Source organism: Castanea sativa, chromosome 1 (assembly GCF_040712315.1).
Source record: "Castanea sativa cultivar Marrone di Chiusa Pesio chromosome 1, ASM4071231v1".
Classification (NCBI taxonomy): domain Eukaryota; kingdom Viridiplantae; phylum Streptophyta; class Magnoliopsida; order Fagales; family Fagaceae; genus Castanea; species Castanea sativa.
Window position 1 is genome coordinate 85912575 of NC_134013.1, and position 22976 is coordinate 85935550.

General features: G+C 35.9%; 3 protein-coding genes across 3 annotated transcripts; all 3 read right to left on the reverse strand.

Annotated features, from left to right (window-relative positions):
• Positions 1 to 10427: 10427 nt before the first annotated feature.
• Positions 10428 to 10949, reverse strand: LOC142639615 (histone H4). Its single transcript, XM_075813768.1, has one exon. The coding sequence runs from the start codon at positions 10876 to 10878 to the stop codon at positions 10567 to 10569; it is 312 nt and encodes a 103-aa protein (XP_075669883.1). The 5' UTR covers positions 10879 to 10949; the 3' UTR covers positions 10428 to 10566.
• Positions 10950 to 13927: 2978 nt separating this feature from the next.
• LOC142617244 (histone H4) lies at positions 13928 to 14443 on the reverse strand. Its single transcript, XM_075790019.1, has one exon. The coding sequence runs from the start codon at positions 14371 to 14373 to the stop codon at positions 14062 to 14064; it is 312 nt and encodes a 103-aa protein (XP_075646134.1). The 5' UTR covers positions 14374 to 14443; the 3' UTR covers positions 13928 to 14061.
• Positions 14444 to 16810: 2367 nt separating this feature from the next.
• LOC142617250 (histone H4) lies at positions 16811 to 17369 on the reverse strand. Its single transcript, XM_075790032.1, has one exon. It carries the CDS (start codon positions 17323 to 17325, stop codon positions 17014 to 17016), a length of 312 nt encoding a protein of 103 aa, XP_075646147.1. The 5' UTR covers positions 17326 to 17369; the 3' UTR covers positions 16811 to 17013.
• Between the last annotated feature and the right edge of the window lie 5607 nt (positions 17370 to 22976).

Below are 22976 nucleotides of genomic sequence, written 5' to 3' on the forward strand. Positions count from 1 at the left end.
GGATCTAATGACCAGAATCAAGATGCATATTTTCAAGGTGAAATTACCATTTTACCCTCCATGTGAAGTTAAATGCGGGCTGCAAAATGGGGCGTCAACAAAGGCCAATGAATTCAATGAACTTAAAATCTTCTTTTCATTCTTACATCTAGGTATATGGTACATTAAACAAAAACAAAATTGATAATTAGATAAGAATTAGTAATCAAATATATTTGTGATAGTTCTTTATTTTTTACTTTAAATCAGTAATACAATTGAAATAAAATTGTAACAATTATAAACAATTTTCAGTAGTTAAAATACAGTAGTATAAGCAAAATAAAACCAATTAGGATAAGGTTACTTATCTCAACTAGCTCATCACAAAAGAACTTCTCCCTAACACTTTCTCTAATATCCTTAAATATCGCCTAAACAATTTACAAGAACCATTTATTCAATAATTAAATAATTCAAAAAAAAATTATAACGGTATCCGGCCAAAAGAGATACTACTAAAAATATCCAATAATTGTTCACTTATCTAACGCCAAAATTCCACCTAATCATAATATTTATATATATATATATATATATATATATATATATATATATATATATTTCTGCCACCATTAATGCCTAACTCCTAATACTATGTCATTCTAGACTTCTGTATTTTTTCAACTACATCAATTTCGGGTACAATTCCTTAAAGCAGAACTATGCAGAACCGGACCCACTATGGCCATGCCTAACCTTCTGCAAACTCATCTACACTGTAACGCAATTGAGGCATACGAAAAGAATAGCTATTACGGAGACAGTACAGGTATCAAGAATATGATTTAATCCCTTCTTGGTTCACATCATAAAATTCATTAGATATTTAAATAGCATCACTTTTGGCTAAAATACCCACGTAAAAAAAAAAAAAAAAAAAGGTTCTAATTTCAAATAAAGCTTAAATTTGATAAAAAATAAATTATTAGGCTCTTGCCTCAAGTGTACAATCAAACTTTTTCTGCCTGAGTATTTTAGGTAGTCTCCTCTCTCAAAATATTTGTCATTATACACTGACTTAAATTAGCTTATATATAGTTGGGGTATCAACTTTATTTTCTAAAAACCTCCTTAATAATATTAATTATCAAATTAACCCCATAAACAGATTTACTTAAGGATTATACTAACGAGTGTCCTTAGGGCATTGGTTAATAATCCATTTTAGAAAAGTTTTAACATCAATTTTATGTGAAATGAAAAAAAATGTCAAAATATTAATCGCTTCATTTTAATGGATTATTAACCAATGTCCTTAAGGCATTCGTTAACATTTCTCTTTACTTAAATACCCTTCATTTTAAATCTTTTTTTTTTCCGGGTATTACAATTGTTCTCAAGGATTTGAAATTTTCCGTCTTTAAGACAAATAAAGAATCGAGGCGGAAAAAGATGATCCTCAAGATCCCAAAAGAAAACTTTTCATCCTCTAAATTTTCCAAATTTATGAAATCCTTGAGACTTGTACATTTCCCTTCCAAAAGATTTTTGAAAATATTCTAAGATTGAGACTACCTGTACAAGCCCTTTCACACTTCCAAAAGACCACACAAAGACCCAAAATGACACATTAGCCATTCTACCCGAAAAGTTCTTCCATCCACATGCTATCTGAAACCGGTCAACATATCACGACCCAAGAGAAAATCCTCATCCAAATATCACATAAAATATCCAAAGGATGATCCAATCTCAAAGCTCAATACTATGGCATTCTTAAAATCCAAAAGCCTCGAAGAGGATAGGACACATCTTTCCACACAAGAATACACAAGATGTAGAAGTAGCCCAGGTATGATTCTAAGGCAACCTTTTTGCAACATAGTCAAGGTAAAGTCCAACTTTCTATCACCCTCTCATTCTAAAAATCTCAAGAGTTTCATAAAAAAATTTCAAAATATTCAAAAGGGTTTAGGGTTGTAATTCATTTGGTTTCCTTTAGACGTAAATCTCATTCATCTTCTAGGAGTCTTAGGGTGCAATTCATTCATGTTTCATTAAAACATAAAATCTCTTTCACCTTCGGGTAGTCTTAGTTGTAATTCTTTTGGATTTCCTTCAGACATAAATTTCTTTCATCTTCCAATGGTGGGGACAAAACGGGAGTCACCACCTTTTACAATGGCCTAGGAATCATGAATATAGCGTCCTCTCAGGAAATGACCTTTTAATCTTACTACCAGAGTATGAGTTTGAAGTTTAGGTACTGTTTTAGGAAAGAGTTAGGCACCCAAAACTGCCCAACTCTAGGATTGGCTTCCACTTATTGTGTCTTATGTTCATATCTATCATTAAACATACATCATGTGTACTCATGTGAATGCATGACTTACCTCACTTATCTTGTTGCATCTCAGCACCTATGGCATTTATGCATGAACATGTAAATGCGTGTTCATGACATCAAAATAATGAAACAAAAGATAAACTCTAATTTAAACATGTGAAAGGAAAATAAACAATAAACAGAGAACGTGGACTTATATCTATAAAAAGGAATCAAAACAGAGGCATAACATGTGAAACAAATTACTAAAGCAAAGCAGAAAACTTAAATTAGGGTTTCTAGGCAGTGGTATGCGTGTGCATGCAAAGGTTTGCATGTGCAAGTCAAACGCATGCATGCGCATACTTTGACTTGCGTGCGCATGCATAATGCATGTGTGTGTAGACTAGCTCAGAAACCCTAGCCCAGAACGTAGAAAACACATAAGAACAGAATGACACTTAAAATAATAAATCTAACAACCTAGCATACTTAGAAATATAAAAGCTAACTAAAACTAAGCCATATAAGCATAAAACAAACAAAGAAACAAGATTAAAAATGAAATTAAAACAGAAAATGGAGAAAAGAACTTAGAACTCAATACCTCAAAACAAAAGCTCCTAAACTTGATTTTTGATCGTTTCCCTTAGTCAAATCTATTCACAATCAATGAAAAAGTGATTAGTAATCTTAAACTCGAAGATCAAGGCCAGAAAAGGCCTCAATAAAAATAAAATTGACTTGAGAATGTTTTGTAAAAAAAAAAAAAAAAACTCCCTCTTTAATTCACTATTTTTAGTGAATCTTAGTGTTTTCCCTTAGGATTTCTCTATGTTTTTTAAAAAGGTACCATATATGGCTATATATATTGTGAAAATAGGAGTTTGGAACAGCTCTATATGATTAGGGATGACAATTTTGCCCCCTGGTTAACCCCCCTCCCTGCTTCACCCCATGTGGGTTTTTCCCACCCCGCAAAGGTGGTGGGGCAAGGATGAGACAAGATTTTAGCCCCACACCACGGGGCAGGGAGGGGATGGGTTTAGACTTTTAAGACCCACCCCACCCCGCCCTGCGTTGCTAAGGTTTATAATTGTAAGTTTTTCATACCCTAAAATCATACTATTTAAACAAACATATGAATATTAGTTTATTTTATTCTACCCAATGTGGTTCTCTACCTTTATTTGTTATGTGTTATATTATGAGATTTTTTTTTTTTTTTTTTTTTTTGTGATTATCTTGTTAAACGCTTGGATATATTATTCAATTTTTTTTTCTAAAAATTGATTTGATTTGATGGGATAAATTTAGTTGTAATTTCAAATATATTTTTATTAATGAAATAGGCTTCATTAAAAAAATTGTACTAGTTGTAGGGCAAATTAACAAAAAGTAGAGTTTTACGCGGTGGGGTGAGGTGGGGCTTCTCGGGGCCCCAAGGGGCGGGGATGGGCTTAGAAAGGTTTTCCCCGTCATGTAGGGTGGGGCAAGGATAGGGCAAGACAAAACCATGCAGGACGGGAACGAAGACCCCATCATCCAGCCCGCCCCGCCCCGCCCCGCCCCGCCCCATTACCATCCCTACATACAATATGAGATTCATTCCAAACCTCAATCTTTAATGCAAAAAACTTGCCTTTCATAATTTCTAGAACCCTACATGCACGCACAGGTTTGTGCCTACGTGTGCATGCATAATAGCCGCACGTGAAAGTTGATTCCTACACACACAGGCTGAGGGTTTCCTTGGCTCTACTTTTCCAAAAATAGAATTATTTGCTTATTAAAAGTTATATTTTTCATTTTAACATTTCTCAAGTCAATTTAACATCTGATTAGGTCCTAAACCAACCTTAGGTCTTAGAGTTTTAACATCATTGGGGAACAGAGGCTTGAGTCGTAAGGGGTAAAAAGTGCGATGTCTACAGGTGGGTCTAATTGTAATTCCTTTGGGTTTCCTAAGACGTAAATCTATTTATCCTTTTGGTTGTCCTTATTGCAATTCCTTAAGTTTTTCTATGACATGAATCTTTTCAACCCTCAGGTGGTCCTTGATGGAAATACACGTGTAAGTAAAGTATCACATTGAATAAGAATGACAAGAAGAGTGGTTAATATAACATAATTTGGCCCAAATTCATATGCTTTAAGTCTTTTGGGTTAGGTTGAGTCCCTATATGTTATATTAACTATTCTATTGGAAGCTCACCAATGTTTCATCTCCCCAGTAAATGGTATCAGAGCTCAAGTGGTGTGTGGTGAAAGTGGCAACGTGTTCAGGGCCCAAACTTATAGGCTTGAGTCTTTTGGATCACGCGGTGTCCCTATATATTATATTAACTACTCAATTAGAAGCTCATCTGAGTATTATCTCCCCAACAAATGATATCAGAGTTTACGTCGTGTGTAATGAAGGTGGCAAGGTATTCGAGGTCCCTTCTTAGTGGGGACAGCCTAAATGGCCTTCATGGAAAAATGCCCAAAAAATGAGTATTATCAATGGTGCTAGATCACGATGAAGCACATAGCTCCAATGGACAAAAATGTATAGATAGATTCTCATGGATAGGTGTGCTGAGTTAACACTTTATTCCCATGGATGGCGTATGAAAGGCCCATGGAGGCTGTGTTGGTGATGGAAAAAACTCCTAGGCAAAGAGGAAGCTAGTAGGACTTGGTCAGAGCCCACAAAGAGACACACGTGAGGGGGAGATTGTTGAGAATACATGTGTGAGTGAAATCTCACATTGAATAAGAATGACAAGAGGGAGTGGTTAACATAACATAGTTGGCCTCAAATTCATAAGCTTAAGTCTCTTGGGTCAGGCCCCCATATGTTATATTAAGACTCTCCAAGGTGTTATCTCCCCAACAATCCTAGTTATAAATCCTTCGGTTGTCCTAAGATGTAAATTTCTTTATTCTTTTAGGTTTCAAAGAAATATCCTTCATTCCTTCTACTTTTTAAATACATAAATTTCTTTCTCATTCAAGTCGTCTTAGTTCTAATTCTTTCTAATTCTTTTTGCTTTCCTATGACATTAATATCTTTTTCATTTGGGGTTCGAACCTTAATTACGCTAAAACTCAATTAGTGTCTTAGCTAGTGGTAGAGCCACGTTGTGTGAGTGAACCTTAGCTTTTTAAAGTTTTCATGAGAGTTCCTAATCAAACTACAAATTAAATAAGAATTTTACATCTACCCCCCCCCCCCCCTCTTTCAAATTTTAGATATGTTCTAAGCTCTCTCAAAATTTAAAATTAGTCCTCAATTTGTTAAACTTGTCCAATAAAAGTATAAAAGTAAAACCCACAAAATCAGTTTGTTACCAAAAGAAATCCCAAAATAAATAAATTTGATACCACAAAAATTCCATTTCCCATTTGGCCCATTCTTTAGCCCTTTGCCCTCCAAACACTAACAAAACCCCAATCTTCCCCTTAAACCATTCTTAGAAATATTGTGATTGAGTTAATGTCATATAATAATAATAATAAAAATAATAATAATATATAATGGTTATAAAAAATTATATTATGTATGTAATATACACTATTGCGTTATTTATTTATAATTTGTATTTATTATATATATATATATATATATATATATATATATATATATATATTGGGTAGTAAATTGGTTAAGTTATAGATCTATTATCTTGCATATTATATATTTATGAGTAATGTTAAGTTCACAATAATTTTTTAACAAATTTTAGGTGAAAAGTTGTTACGATGGATAAAAAGTAATGTTAGTGGTTAACGTGAATTATGTCATGTCTCTAGACTTATAGCTTTGGGTTCTTTTAGTTTCCCTTCATTTTCTTAGTATCCAAACAGGGCATGCAATATAACTAGTTCCACAATTAACAAAACAAAGAAAAAAAAAGTTCTGAATAATTTCATACAATTATATATAATAAAAAAATTTATTGCTACAATGCATTTAAACTAAATTAAATGATTTTTTTTTTACTTTTTAGGGCCACCGTTAATTTGATTCATATTACTTTTGACTTATAGTCAATTTAGTCTCTATTGTCAACTCACTAACAGAAATTGAGATTATTTGGTGAGGGCGAAAAACTATAACCAATTGAAATTATAGAAATTCGTAGCATTCCTATAATCAAAGGGAAGTGTAAATGAAAAATAATATGTCAATATCGTTATTTTAGTTTAATTAATAATGGTGGGTGCCAAGATGAGATCAGTTCTTATTATTGATCAAGAAATTAACAAGGCTTTGGGGGTGATAATCAGAGTTTGATTCAACTTAAAAACTATTCCCTCCATTTCAATTTTTTTGTCCTATTTCAAAAATCAAACATTTTAAGGGAATATCATTTATTGTATTGTTTACTGCATAAAAACATATAAGTTTCCAAAACAACCCTTAAATAAATTTATTAACAATGGTTTTGGAAATAAAAAAAATGGCATAATAGGAATATTAGTAAATTAATAGTTTTTAATTTAGAAATAAGACAATATTTTGAAACATCTCAAAATAAGATAAATGACAAATAAATTAAGACGAATGGAGTATTTGCCTCTCGTTGCCTGAAAATATTATTTTCTAGATGGAGTTAAAGTGAGATAATGGCTCAAATTGACTGAAGGTGTGCTTCTGCCTCCTTATCTTGGTTTAGAAGCGCTCCCTTAAACATTAGTTTATTTTTTGAGAAGGTTAAACATTAGTTTATCAGTGAGTAGATAAGCTACTAGGTATTTATTTGGGAAAAACTAAATAGCTTTTAGCTTTTTGTTTTTTGCCTTAGTTTTTTTTTTAGTTTAGCGGAATTATCTTTTTTTGAAAATAAGCTAATTCCTAACTTTTTGCTATACATAAAATATAAAAATTACCAAAAAACTATATCTTTTGATAAACTTTATGTAAATAAACTATCAAAAATTACGAATAGCTAATAAAAATACGATGAATAAAGGTAGCACAGTTAATAGTTCCTTTTACCCTTTTAATAAAAAAAAATGTAATAATAAAGAACATGAAATATTATTTTGGTTTTATCCCGAAGACCAAGACTAAATTTATGGCCCTTTGAAAGTGTTCCATGATTAGACATGTCCTACAAAATTGAGTGTAGTTTCTCAAAATGTTTGGGATTAAGACTTAGTAATGATATCAAGGTTTTTTTTTTTTTTTTAATTTTATAAATTGATGATATCACCGTATATATCGTTGAGGCCTAATTAAGTTACTCCAATCAGTAGGGTACGTAAGTCAAAAGATACATAAATGGTTTGGCATTTCAATGAACAAAATAGAACCACTCCCTATATTGTTTGTTTGTATGTCACGTAACAGGAAAACGTAAATCAGAAATTTTGGACATGACAATGCAAGCAGGCAGGTATTGTGAAAAGGACATGTATTTATGAGCTATTAAATTTATGGTACTCTGTTTCCTTGCTATTAAATTTATGAGCTATTTAAATGTATTTATGTCAATAAATTTTTTTATTCTCCCGAAAAGAAAAATTTTTAAGTCAGTGATTTTACCGTAATATTTCTCTAGTTTATCAAATCAACTTTTAATATCAAAGTTGGGATAAAATTGACACAATTAATAATTAAGTAGTATTAATCTGAAAATCAGACAAAATTGACTATTTATATATATAGAAAAAATTAGAACCAATAACAAATGTACAAATGCCAAACGTGCGATTTTTTTATTTGGATAATTCGATAGTTACAACAATAAAGTAAAGAAGATTTGAACTATGGACATCTTTATTAGAAACATTAAAAAGTGTCAATAATCACAAAACCCATGTATACCAAATAGTTGGAATACAACATAATGACACCAAAAATTTTCTCACCGCATTATGGGAAGTTTTGGCCCGTTAGCAACTGAAAATTTAGGCCATGCCAATTTAGGCTAATCTTCAGAAAAACCTATTCTGTCCTGAACTTTTAGTCCAGTCCAAAGCTTTGACTAATTGTTTGAACTTTCAACTTATGGCTACGTGAGCGTGAAGCAAGCACAACAATCATCCCAAATATAGTGTTAGACAGCCGTGGACTTGGGACCACGCATTTAGGCTTTTCAAGGTCAGAAAACATCGATGTAGATGCCCAGAAATTCAACCCAACTTGTGTTCTTATTTTGAAAAAGTTCACCACTTCATCTACTTCAGCGGCAATGTCATCGATTAATAAATTGTAAGATGGAAAGTGAAGGATCAATCACTATTGCCTATGGATTCTTAAATTCTTTTTCCTCTTCTAGTTCACACGCATATTCATTTTTTGTCGGTAACATACAAATTGCATACTCAAAATTTGATTGAAATTTGTATTCATCTTTTAATTTTGCATTTGCCCATTACAATATATGTCTGAATAGAATAAATTTGAAATTTATTTAAATTCAATTGAACAAACAAACGTTAAAGTTAGAGGCATGAAATAAGTTTTCTTCATTTTTATTCTTTATTTAATTATTTTTAAAATCAATATAATTTCTTCTTTGTTTGTGCTTATTGGTTGTCTCCCTTTCTAGCACGATTTCCGACGATTCTTTTCATCCACTATCAAGTGCAATGATGTGTGGGCTGATGTCGTGATGTGGCTATGTTTTTCACCATTTAGATTTTGTAGACGTGGTGTTTTCTTCCTATAAGGTAGGTTTAAATGTCGTTTATTTTGCTAAAAGTTAAAAGTAGAAAATTGAAAATTTTATAACAAAATAATTTTAAAATATGTTAATAGTGCTATAAGACTAATTTTTAATAAAAATTTTATTTAAAAAAGACATTTGTAAGTCTCGTGAACAATGAACGAAACCCATTGAAATCTCTAAAAAAAAAAAAAAAAAGTGAAATGCAAACGTTGGACGTAGTCCCTGTATCCAAACGGATACTTATTTAAATCTGGAAATACCAGGAGACATTAAAACGGAAGGAGTCAAACTCATTGATATCTCTACTTAAAACACTAAAAAGTATGAATTATCACAAAGTTAAATCCATGTTGCCCAAATAATTGGACTTCAAAACAATAACCAAAAATTTGTCTCTGTCTGGGCCTGGAGTCCCCACCCTAATTTTTTTTTTTTTTTTGGGGTGAAAATGATTACCCACTCTAATTTAATTCGCCTTTGGACTATCTGCATTATAGGAAGTTAAGGCCCGTTTGGCACCTAAAAATTTTGGCCACATCAATTTAAGGATGACCTAAGGAAGAACCTCCTAATATCCTGAACTTCAGCCCAGTCCAAAGAAAAAACTTTTAACTTTCAACTTAAGGCTACGTGGACTTGCAGCTACAGACATAGCCGTGGGCTTGGACCAGGCTTTTAGGCTTTTCGAAGGTTCAACCCAACTTGTTTCTTATACAACGTGGGCTATAAAAACACAATCCTAAAACCTCAATAAACTAGAGTCAAGATTAACAGGAAAATTGGATATCTTTACATATCTTTAATCGACCATCATTTAGACACTTGACACTATACACAAAAAAATAAAAATAAACAAATCTGCCTCTTGATTTTTTTTTTTTGTAAAACACAAAATGGTGAAATACAATTAACACCCTAAAGTTTAGGCTAATGCCAATCAGGACCAAGTCATTATTCACTATGAGAGAGAGAGTAGAAAAAACATCAAATTGAGTTGCTTACATTCAAAAGCTTTTTTAGATTGGAAGCTTTGGTAAGTGTTGAAATTTTAAGAATTCTAAAATAGCTCGTGTATGAACTTGGAAATTCAAACCCCCGTTCTCTCTACTGGAAGGCGTATGGTTTGGTGAAGCCTCGTTGGGATGTTTTAAGTAACATACAATTGAACCCAAATCTCACTTCCCACCTTGCTTCCTAGAGTAAAATTCCATATGTTCCTCAAAGCTGCTGCTGCTGATGACCAATTTGTACATCAAAAAGGAAGGTCGTTCAGCCAGGTAACAAAATTGGAATCCCAATCCAGGTAACAAAATTATATATAACAACTAATTATCCCAATCCAGCTAACAAAATTGGAATCCAATTAGGACCTGCAAATACAGCACCAAACAAGAACTCTCATGGTTTGAACTCAAACAAACAAATAGCAAAATAATTGATATCAGAGAATAGCATGAAAGTTTAAAATTCATATCAGTCTATTCATGATTCACTTAAAATCAGCATCAATTAAGTCCAATTACAACAAAAACCCCCCCTAATTTGTAACATAACCCAAATACTAAACCCTAACCCTAACTCTTAACTTCCTTCTTAGCCTCCAAAACCATAGAGAGTCCTGCCCTGCCTCTTCAGAGCATAAACAACATCCATGGCAGTAACGGTCTTGCGGCGAGCGTGCTCAGTGTAGGTCACGGCGTCGCGAATCACGTTCTCCAGGAAGATCTTGAGGACGCCACGTGTCTCCTCGTAGATGAGCCCGCTGATACGCTTGACTCCGCCACGCCTCGCCAGACGCCGAATGGCAGGCTTCGTAATTCCCTGGATGTTATCCCTCAGAACCTTACGGTGCCGTTTCGCTCCTCCCTTTCCCAAACCCTTGCCTCCCTTTCCTCTTCCTGACATTTTTTTCTCTCTAACTCTTTGTTTTTGAGAGATTGATTTGTTGTTTCTGTTTTTAGATGGGAATGTGAGAAAGAAGGTTCGTGGGTTTATATAAGGGGAGGGGGTGGTGGTGTGGCCGTTGGATGAGGGAGCGATCCGTGTGAACTATAAGTGTGGGGGTCTTGGCCGTTGGATTTTTAGAGATTGGATTTCATTGGTGGAAGACTTAAAGGATGCGGATCGAGGCGATTTTGCTTTATAATTCTTTTTCCTCTTCTGGTTCACACACATGTTCATTTCTTGATTCTTGTCCATAACCTATTTTGATAAAAAGAAAGTTAAAATGTAAATTACCCCTTTAATTAAAATTCATATTAAGCTTTTTACTTTGCTTTTGCTCAGTTTAATACTTCAATATATGTTGGAATTGAGTAAATTTAAAACTTATTTGAATTCAATTGAACAAACATGAAGACAGAGGCTTGAAATAAATTAAATTAAAGTAAATTTTTTCCCTTTTCTTTCTTTATTTTTAAAATTACTATAAATTTTTTTTTTTTTTTTGTGCTTATGGATTGTCTTCCTCTATTAGGATGCTGCCAAAACTTTCATCCACTACCAAGTGGAGTGGGGTTACTGCTGAAGAATGCAAGTAAAAGGGAAATAAACGACACTTGGTGAGTTTATTGCTAAAGAATGCAAGTAAAAGAAATAAACAATGTTGTGAAGTGACTGTTTTTTCACTATTAGATTTTGTAGATGCTACGTTTTCTTTATTTGTTTAAAAACAAGAAAACGTTAAATCCATTTCCCAAATAATCGGACTTAAAAAAAACAATTGATTTTTTTTAATGAACAAAAAATAACCTCACACGTGTAATTATTGACCTGGCTTACTTAAATCTGTAATTAATGGCATGGAGCATCCCTGAACACATTAAGACTACCATTGTCATGGCACAATATTTTTACAAAACACACAACTCAAATCTAGCAACTCCTGAACTCACAAGTGTGACCAAGCGTGGGACTCTACCAATGCACCGCACCAGGCGCATCGGACTTCAAACTATTGAAACCAAAAATAGTCAGCGTCTGGCCTTGATTCCCACTCTAATTTAATCCCTCTTTGGATTGTTTCCCTAAAAAGGGCCAATAATCAAAAAGTTAGATCCATATTGCCCAAATAATTGGACTTCAAAAAAATTGTCTGTCTGGGCCTAGATTACCCTCTCTAATTTAATCCGCCTTTGGATGATCTCACTGCATCATAGGACATTTTGGCCCGTTTAGCGCCTGAAAATTTTGGAACTTCAGCCCAGTCCAAAGCTATAACTTTTAAACTATAAATTTGAACTTCCAACTTACTTGTAAATTGTAATTGCGGCAAGCACAGCAATCATACCAAATATGGTGCTAGAGACAGAGCCATGGACTTGGACCAGGCTTTTAGGCTTTTCGAAGGTTCAACCCAACCATTGGATTATGTTGGAAGGATTTTTTTTTATATATATAATTATGAACAAAAAAGAGAGGGTCTCACGCGTGATCATTAACCCAACCCACTTAAACCCACAGGGCTCATGGCGTTGGACACCCTAGGTGCGTTACATTGTGGCACAGTATTTTTGGAAGCCCCAGAGGGCATGGAAGGATTCTTTTTCCTCTTCTAACGCACACGTAGACTCAAAATAATGAAACCAAAAATTTCTCTGTCTGGCCCTGGAGTCCCCACCCTTTTTCTTGTTTTTTTTTTTTTTTTGCTGAATCTCTAATTTAATTCGCCTTTGGATTGTCTGCATTATAGGAAGTTTAGGCCCGTTTGGCACCTGAAAACTTCGGCCACGTCAGTTTAAGATGGCTAAGGAAGAACCTATTAATATACTGAACTTCAGCCCAGTCCAAAGCTAAAACTTTTACTAATATTTGAACTTTTAACTTTCAACTTAAGGCTACGTGGACTTGGACCAGGCTTATAGGCTTTTCGAAGGTTCAACCCAACTTGTTCCTTATACAACGTGGGCTAAAAAAAAATCCTAAAACTTCAACTAGAATCAAGATTAACAGAAAAATTGGATATCTTTACCCATCTTTAATCGACTGTCATTTAGACACTACATAGAAAAAAACATAAACAAATGTGCCTCTTGATTTTTTTGTAAAATACAAAATGGTGAAATAAAGTCAACAGCATCAGGACCAACTCCTTAAATCACTATGAGACAAAGGAAAAAAAGAGTAACCGATTAAAAGAACCAAGTTGGTCAGTATTTAAGAACCAAGTTGGTGAGTTTTAAAATCTGTAACATTTTTTATTAACTATATTTTACCCAAGACAGAACTGTAACATTATTGACCATGTATTATTTTATGTATAAATAAACAATTACAAAAAATATAATAATAATAATAATCAAATTGAGTTGCTTACATTCAAAAGCTTTTTAGATTTGGAAACTTTGGTCAGTGTTAAAATTTTAAGAATTTTGAAATAGCTCGTGAATGAACTTAGAAATTCAAACCCCCGTTCTCTCTTCTGGAAGGCGTATGGTTTGGTGAAGCCTTGTTGGGATGTTTTAACATACAACTGAACCCAAATCTCACTCCCACCTTGCTTACTAAAGAAATATTCCACATGTTCCTCAAAGCTGCTGATGACCAATTTGTACATCAAAAAGGAAGGTCGTTCAGCCAACTATTGAAAACTAATAAAAGACCTCAATCTAGATCATGTACTTGTGCTTTTCTTAAAAGATGAAACCTAGTTCTCATGCTAGATCTTTGATTTCTCAGTTTAGACACTGTTCTGGGCAGTTTCATGAATGCAAAATCTTTATCCAATTTCGCTAACAGAAATTCCTCAAGCCCTAAATGAATCCCAGTTTTTAAACAAGAACCAATTCCATCAAAGCTCATATTTCAGGTTCAAATTATATATAACAACTAATTATCCCAATCCAGGTAACAAAATTGGAATCCAATTAGGACCTGCAAATACAGCACCAAACAAGAACTATCATGGTTTAAACTCAGACAAACAAAATAGCAAAACCATTGAAAGAGAATAGCATGAAAGTTTAAAATTCATATCAGTCTATTCATGATTCACTTAAATCAACATCAATTAAGTCCAATTTACAACAAAAACCCCCTAATTTGAAACAACCCAAATACTAAACCCTAACCCTAACTCTATCCTCCTTCTTAGCCTCCAAAACCATAGAGAGTCCTGCCCTGCCTCTTCAGAGCATAAACAACATCCATGGCGGTAACAGTCTTGCGGCGAGCGTGCTCGGTGTAGGTCACAGCGTCGCGAATCACGTTCTCCAGGAAGATCTTGAGGACGCCACGTGTCTCCTCGTAGATGAGCCCGCTGATACGCTTGACTCCACCACGCCTGGCCAAACGCCGAATGGCAGGCTTGGTGATTCCCTGGATGTTATCCCTCAGAACCTTACGGTGCCGTTTCGCTCCTCCCTTTCCTAAACCCTTGCCTCCCTTTCCTCTTCCTGACATTTTTTTTTTCTCTCTCTGACTCTGTTTTAGAGAGATTGATTTGTTGTTTCTGTTTTTGATGGGAATGTGAGAAAGAAGTGCGATTATATAAGGGGAGGGGGTGGCGGTGTGGCCGTTGGATGAGGGACCGATCCGTGTGAACTATAAGTGGGGGGATCTTGGCCGTTGGATATTTTGAGATTGGATTTCATTGGTGGAAGATTTAAAGGATGCGGATCGAGGCGATTTTGCTTTATGGTGGGAACTTTTGTCTCTATTGCATATGGATTCTTAATTCTTTTTCTCTTGTCCATAACCTATTTTGATAAAAAGAGAGTTAAAATGTAAATTACACTTTTAATTAAAATTCATATTAAGCTTTTGACTTTGCTTTTACTCAGTTTAATACTTCAATATATGTTGGAATTGAATAAATTTAAAACTTATCTGAATTCAATTCAAGAAACATAAAGATGGAGGCTTGAAATAAATGAAAATAAAGTAAGCTCTTGCCTTTTTCTTTCTTTATTTTAAAAATCACTATAATTTCTTCTTTTTTGTTTGTGCTTATGGATTGTCTTCCTCTCTTGGGATGCCGCCAAACCTTTCATCCGCTACCAAGGGGAGTGGGTTTACTGCTGAAGAATGCAAATAAAAGAGAAATAAATGACACTCGGTGGGTTTATTGTTGAAGAATGCGAGTAAAAGAAATAAAGAGTGTTGTGATGTGACTATGTTTTTTCACCATTAGATTTTGTAGATGCTACTACGTTTTCTTCATTTGTTTAAAAACAAGAGATAATATTAGACATTAAAATTGGAGAGGAGCTGAATTCACTAATGTCTCTATTGAAAATACTAGAAAGTGTTAATAATCAAAATGTTAAATCCCTTTTCCAAATAATCGGACTTCAAAAAAAAAATTTTGATTTTTTTTTTAACAAAAAGGACCTCACACTTGTGATCATTGACTCGGCTCACTTAAACCTGCTATTGATAGCATGAAGCACCCTGAGCACATTAAGGCTATCATTGTCATGGCACAATATTTTTGCGAAACACAAAACTCAAACCTAAAAATTTCTAAACTCGTAAGCATGACCAAGTGCAGGACTCCTACCAATGCACCGCACCCAGGCGCATTGGACTTCAAAATATTGAAAGCAAAAATTGTCAGCGTCTGGCCTGCATTCCCCACTCTAATTTAATCCCTCTTTGGATTGTTTCCCTAAAAAAGGCCATAAATCAAAAAGTTAAATCCATATTGGCCAAATAATTGGACTTCAAAAAAATATTGTCTGTCTGGGCTTGGATTCCCCTCTCTAATTTAACCCGCCTTTGGATGATCTCACTGCATTTTAGGAAATTTTGGAACTTCAGCCCAGTCCAATGCTACAAATTTTAACCATATATTTGAACTTCCAACTTACTTGTAAATTGTAATTGCAGCAAGCACAGCAATCATCCCAAATATGGTGCTAGAGACATAGACGTGGACTTGGACCAGGCATTTAGGCTTTTCAAAGGTTCAACCCAACCTGTTTTCTTATTTTGACCAGGTTCGATTAAATTATGTTGTAAGATTTTTTTTTTTTTTTTTAATTATGAACAAAAAAGAGAGGGTCTCACGCGTGATCATTGACCCAACCCACTTAAACCCACAGTACTCATGGCGTTGGACACCCTAGGTGCGTTACATTGTAGCAAAGTATTTTTGGAAGCCCCAGAGGGCTTGGAAGGATTCATTTTCCTCTTCTAATGCACACGCAGACTCATTTATGGTCCATAACTTGTTCTGATAAAACTTCATAAAAAAAGCTTCTTCACATTCTGATAAGCTCGTGCTTCTTTTATACACCATATTTCTATATACCTGTGCTGCTTTCTATAATAATATTGTAAACGCAATTTTTGAAAAATTAGTACTTCATAATGGACTTAAAAAACATATCTTATTAAACTTCAACAAACTTGAGTCAAGATTAACAGGGAAATTGCATAAGGGTTATGCTAAAGACCAATGAATATTACCTTAAGTCAAAATTGGGTTTAAAGACCAAGTTGTTTCAATCGTTTAAAGTCAAATTTGGGTTTAGAGACAGTTGATTCAACTTTAAAAAGTTATGAATCTGACTTTCATTAGCCCATATCTCAAAAATGATAACTATATTTTACCCAACATAAAAATCTGTAACATTTTTATTCACCATTTAAACAATTTAACATTTATGAAAACAAATTGAGAGTTAGTTACATACAAAACCTTTTTAGAGTTTTGTGTACACTCAGAACCTTGGCAAATGTGCAAAAATAGCTCATGTATGACTATACTTAGAAATTCAAACCCAATATCAAATGTATGGTTCGGTGAACCTCGTTGGGATGTGTTTTAACATACAATTGAACCCAAATCTCAGTAAGCAAAGAATTTCCATATGTTCCTTAATTCTTCAGCCAATTAAAAACACCAACTAATAAGATTCTATTCATAATTTCATACATAGTATAAACTCAAAACAAAGCAAATACCAAAATAATTGGATGGAAGAGAGTAGCAAGAAAATCAGTCGATTAACAATCAATTTCCAATTACAACAGAACCCCTAATTTCGAAACACAATCCAAAATACTAAACCCTAACCCTAACTCTAACCTCCCTCCTTAACCCCCAAAACCATAGAGAGTCCTGCCCTGCCTCTTCAAAGCGTAAACAACATCCATGGCGGTAACAGTCTTGCGGCGAGCGTGCTCGGTGTAGGTCACAGCATCGCGAATCACGTTCTCCAAGAAGATCTTGAGGACGCCACGTGTCTCCTCGTAGATGAGCCCGCTGATACGCTTGACTCCGCCACGCCTGGCCAAACGCCGAATGGCAGGCTTCGTAATTCCCTGGATGTTATCCCTCAGAACCTTACGGTGCCGTTTCGCTCCTCCCTTTCCCAAACCCTTGCCTCCTTTTCCTCTTCCTGACATTTTCTCTCTCTACTCTTTGTTTTTGAGAGATTGATTTGTTGTTTCTGTTTGGGATGGAAATGTGAGGAAGAAGGTTGGAGGGTATATATAATGGGTAGGGGTGGTGCTGTGGCCGTTCGCTGATGGAGCGATCCGTGTGAATTATAAGTGTAGGGGTTTTTGGCCGTTGGATTTTTTAGTGTTTGGATTTCATTGGTGGAAATTTGAAGGTGCGGATCGAGACGATTTTGCCTTTTTGGTGGGAACTTTTTGTCTCTGTGAGAAAACACACTTTTGAGCGCCGACGGAAAAAACACAAATTAAACTCGAAAAGACCGCGTTTGGTTTTGGCTAAAAATTTGAAAATTTTGATTGGAGTTACAAGTCATGACATGTGGATTGTGTTTTAAAAAAAAGATACGTGTCATTAGTCTGATGGATCTAATAAACAAAAGTATTGATCCTAATGTTTTACCGAATAATAATTATATAAAGGCTTTTTTTTACTCAATTATATAAAGGCTTAAAAAAGAATAGTTTTAGGGGTTTGTTTGGATACCGCTTATTTTGTTAAAATTGAAAATATTATAGATAAAAGTAAAAGTTAGCTGAAATAGTAGACTGAGGCTTATGAATAGTAACAAAAAGTATCGTGGGTCATGAATAGTAGAAATAATAAGCTGAATAATAAAATATTTTTTATTGGCATCGAAACAGAGGCTTATAGTTAAATGATTCTCCCAAAAAAAAAGTTAAGTGATATTATTTATTGATTTTCTAAGAACCATTTGTTTAAATATTTTTTCTCTTATTATTGTGTATATTAGTTATTAATTTTTCTCTTATAATTATAATGTGTCAAATTGAAATGCACTTATAAGCTAATTTATTACTTATTTTTCCTACAATCTGCAAGTTTCACGTAAATCATACACTTATTTTATTTTATTTTTACTTTTTATTTACAATATTTTTAGCAATAAATTAGAGAAATTATTCCCAGACAGACTCAACATGTAATGAGATTATCATAAGCACCACTTGATATCAAGCTCAAATTCGACTAGTAGTGCTTAATTTTTGAGCTCAAAGGGATACAAATATAATTGAAGGGATGTGCATTGTGAGAATAATGATGCACGAGCATGATGACACATTAGATGATGTCTTTTATGCTAATTCATAAGTTATTCTAAAAACAATGTTAAGTGATAATTTATAAGGTTTTTTTTTTAATTTTAATGATCAGCTGAAGCTTTTATTCAAACAAAAAAAACAAAAAAGAAGAAGAAGAAGAAGAAGAAAAGGGCTTGCTCCAATAAAGATAACATCCATTAAAGGGGCTTGGAGCATAGCTTACAACCCAAAAACTAGAAACCTTATTCTTAAAACACTAAAAGAGACTAAAACATGGGCTGCTATTCAGCCAAAAAAAAACATGGGCTTCTATTCAGCAAAAAACTCATGGGCTGCTTTATTTCCTTCACTAAGGTTCCATTTGAAAGAAACTGACTGTGCGAAACCCAGCTGAAAGTATCAATAAATATGACTAAAATTCTCCAAGGCATTGCATCAAAAGGGGATAAACTCATAAAAAGAGCTTCTATACAAGCTTAGGCATTGCTTTTGATTACAATCATAGCAAGGCCATGGCTAGCTACCCAGATAATTACCTTAACCGTTGCTTAGAAAGGGAAGTTGGTTTTCACTCATTTTGACAGAGCAAAAACTAAATTCCCTTTCCAATATCTAGCAACTAAGGCAATGACAGAATGGTTTAATAGTTATCCCATTAATTAAGTGAAAAATGAGTCTTGATTCTGTAAATATTTATTAAAGTCAGTGAGATTCCTTGTAACATTTTGGACTTTTGATTTCATATAACTACAGGATCATGCACCATGTAATTATGTACAAACTTGTGAGCACGAAATCAATTTAAATATATATATATATATAATATTGTTATTTTTTTATATGCATACATATATATATATATATAGTTATATAGACTAAATATTAATTTGCGTAAGTTTATAAATAAGTTCTTAAGTTATCAAATTAATGTGTGTAAATATAAATATATATATATATATGTGTGTGTGTGTGTGTGGGTGGGGGTAAAAACTCTTGAATTAACATTTGGGTTTTGGGCTTGATTGGCTGGTACCAGTTTGTTTTGATTAGGGTCTCTAAGCCCACAAGTCAGTCTGCACTGTAAAGGTCCGAGGAGTCGTCCGAGGAGGAATGTCTCCTCGGATAGGCCCAGCAATGACCCTGGGACTTGCTAAACGGGTTAGAGGCATAATTCTGAAAAAACTGATGGGTAAGAGGGTGATCCAAGCACCCTTTAGAAGCAAGGATGTGAGAAAAATATCTAAGGAAAAGGCTGCTACCTCCACATTAAAGACCCTGCATCTACCTCCCTGGCCGCATTAATGGGAAAGTGACCTATGAGCAGTAGAATTCAGCCTCTCTGCTATTGTTTGAAGACTTCAAAAAGGCGGTGGATGAGACAAGTATCCAAGGGAAAGATTTGTACGACACGTGGATAAACCAGTGAAGAAAAAGAAGTATGTAAGGAGAAGAGAGAGGAAAGAGAGAGGGATCTGCACCTTCTATTGAGAAAAATAGGAACTAAGGATTGTAAACTTTGGCATAGAAAGAGAATATTTATACAACTCGTCCTCGGTTTACGTATGAGGAGGTCTCTTTGTCATATTCGTTTATCATTTGCACAAATAGTAGCACTCTAGCCTGTTCATTAAATTTCCAACATCCCGAACCTAGATTTCAAATCCATACTCTACAAAATTTATTGCATAAGGCTCATTAGGCCTGAGCCCAACACTTGTTTTTGGGTCCGGGTACAATTGTGCACTTACAATTGGCGCCGTTTGTGGGAAATCTAGCGTTGAAGGAATTGAAACATCATGGCAGGCTTGGGTTCGCATTATGCAGAATCATAGGGATCACAGCCCAAAGATCTTTTTGAGCGTCTTGAATGCCGGAGGGATCGAGAGGGAAGTGTTCATACCGTATATCCTGGCGCGAGTCATACGCGCAACGGAGGCAGTGCCACCCATGAGGATGATGCCAAGGCCATGCAGAGGGAGATTGACCACCTCAAGAAGAAGCTACGCCATGTCAGACGAAGGCGGGCTTCACCCCCATCCAATCCTTCTTCAGGGGAATCTCGGGGAAGCAGTTACAGTTCAAGGTCCAGGACTCCCCCTAGCGAAACCTTCTCTCGCGAAGAGGATGACCTACCAGGTCGTAAGCATAGGAAGCTTCCTTCCAGGGGCTTGGGGAATGATGCTATGAGCCGAGCGTTACACCAACTCTCCAAATCACCCTTCTCACGCAGGATTGAGAATGGAAGGCTCCCTAGACGGTTCACCCAGCCCACCTTCACCATTTATAATGGCCGAACAGACCTGGTGGAACATGTGAGCCACTTTAATCAGAGGATGGCGGTGTATTCTCACAATGAAACCTTGACGTGCAAAGTCTTTCCTTCTAGCCTAGGACCTGTTGCTATAAGATGGTTCAATGGACTAAAGTCGGGGTCTGTCGGTTCGTTCAGGGAACTTACTAGAGCATTCGCGTCTTGGTTCATTACATGCAGCAGAGTTCCTCGACCGTTGGACTCGCTATTATCTATGGCCATGAGGGAGGGTGAGACACTGAAAGCCTACTCCGACAAGTATTGGGAGATGTTCAATGAGATAGATGGAGATTTTGACGAGGTGGCAATTAATACTTTTAAAGTGGGTCTTCCCACTAATCATGATTTAAGGAAATCCCTGACCAAGAAGCCCGTACAGAGTGTACGTCGCCTCATGGACCGCATTGACGGGTACAAAAAGGTTGAGGAAGATCAACAGCAGGGTAAGGGTAAAGCGAAGGTTATCCCGCAGGAGAGAAGGGATTTCAGGTCAGACAGGTACCATAACAATAAGCCGATGAGAGATTACTCTGGGCAGTCCGGCTCAGCCACTCCTCAAGCAGCTAATACTGTATTCCGAAAACCAGTGCACCATCTACTGGAGAAAGTCCGTAAGGAACCCTACTTCAAATGGCCCAGTAAGATGGCAGGGGACCCTACGAAACCGAATCAGAATCTTTTTTTCCAGTACCATCAGGACGTGGGTCATACTACTGAGAATTGTAGGACCATCTGGAACCATCTAGAGCAGCTTGTTAGCGAGGGAAAATTGAAGCAACACCTATACCAACCTAACGGGCAAGGCAGTCAGTCAGGTTCAAATAATCAGAAGAACAACTCATCTCGGCCACCCTTGGGAACGATTAATGTCATCTTTGCTGCACCTGGCAGGACCGGTTCATGTCCTACCAGGGTGATGGCGGTATCACACTCCCAGGCCGAGGAGTTGGGCTCGAAGCCGAAAAGAATTAGAGGGACTGTGCCTGTCTTGGGGTTCTTGGAGGAGGATAAGGTTGGGACCATCCAACCCCATGATGACACCCTGGTGGTCACTTTGAGGATAGGGAATTACAACGTCAAAAGGGTGATGATCGATCAAGGCAGCGGCGCGGATATTATGTATCCTGACTTATTCAAAGGGCTAAGGTTAAAACTGGAGGATCTCACTCCTTATGACTCCCCACTGATAAGCTTCGAAGGGAAGGCTGTCATACCAAAGGGACAAATTCGATTGTCTGTACAGTCTGGCTCGGAAACGGTCGAGGTGGATTTTATTGTGGTTGACACATATTCCCCATACACGGCCATCCTTGCCAGGCCTTGGTTGCACGCTTTGGGTGCTGTCTCCTCAACTTTGCATGTTAAAGTAAAATTCCCTTCGGGGGGACTCATCGAAAGAAATTCTTGGTAGCCAAGCAGTGGCAAGGAAATGCATATCGGCTGCAGTACTGCATCAAGCCAAATCAGAGTCCTCGACCTCGGTTATGAAGGACTTATAGCAATTAACAACTCTGGATGCCTCCGATGCGGTGACAGCAGAGGAAGCCATGTGTGAAGATTTGGAGAGGTTTCTAATAGCCGATGATCCCGAGAGGTTCTTTCAAGTGGGGATACAATTACCACACTAGGAGAAAATGGAATTAGTCAAGTTTTTGAAAGACAATATAGATGTCTTCGCCTGGGATCCTTATGAGGCCCCGGGGGTTGACCCAAGCTTCATTTGTCATCATTTGAACGTCAACCCTGCTGTTGTTCCTAGGAGGCAACCACCTCGGTGATCCTCCAAAGAGCATTACGAGGCTGTCAAAGAAAAGGTGCTTGAGCTCAAAAGGGCTGGTGCTATTAAAGAAGTTTTCTACCCAGAATGGTTGGCGCACACAGTCGTGGTGAAAAAGAAGAATGGGAAATAGAGGGTATACGTGGACTTTACAGACCTAAACAAAGCCTGCCCAAAGGACTCGTTCTCGATGCTACGCATCAATCAACTTGTGGATGCCACGGTCGGGCATCCTCGGATGAGCTTTTTAAATGCCTTCTAAGGTTATCACCAAATTTCATTGGCGGCGGGTGATTAAGAGAAGACTGCTTTCATTACTCCAACAGGGAACTATCACTATAAAGTAATGCCATTCGGGTTGAAAAACGCCGGGGCTACTTACCAAAGGATGATGACTAGAATGTTTGAATCGCAACTTGAAAAAACCATTGAGGTATATGTGGATGA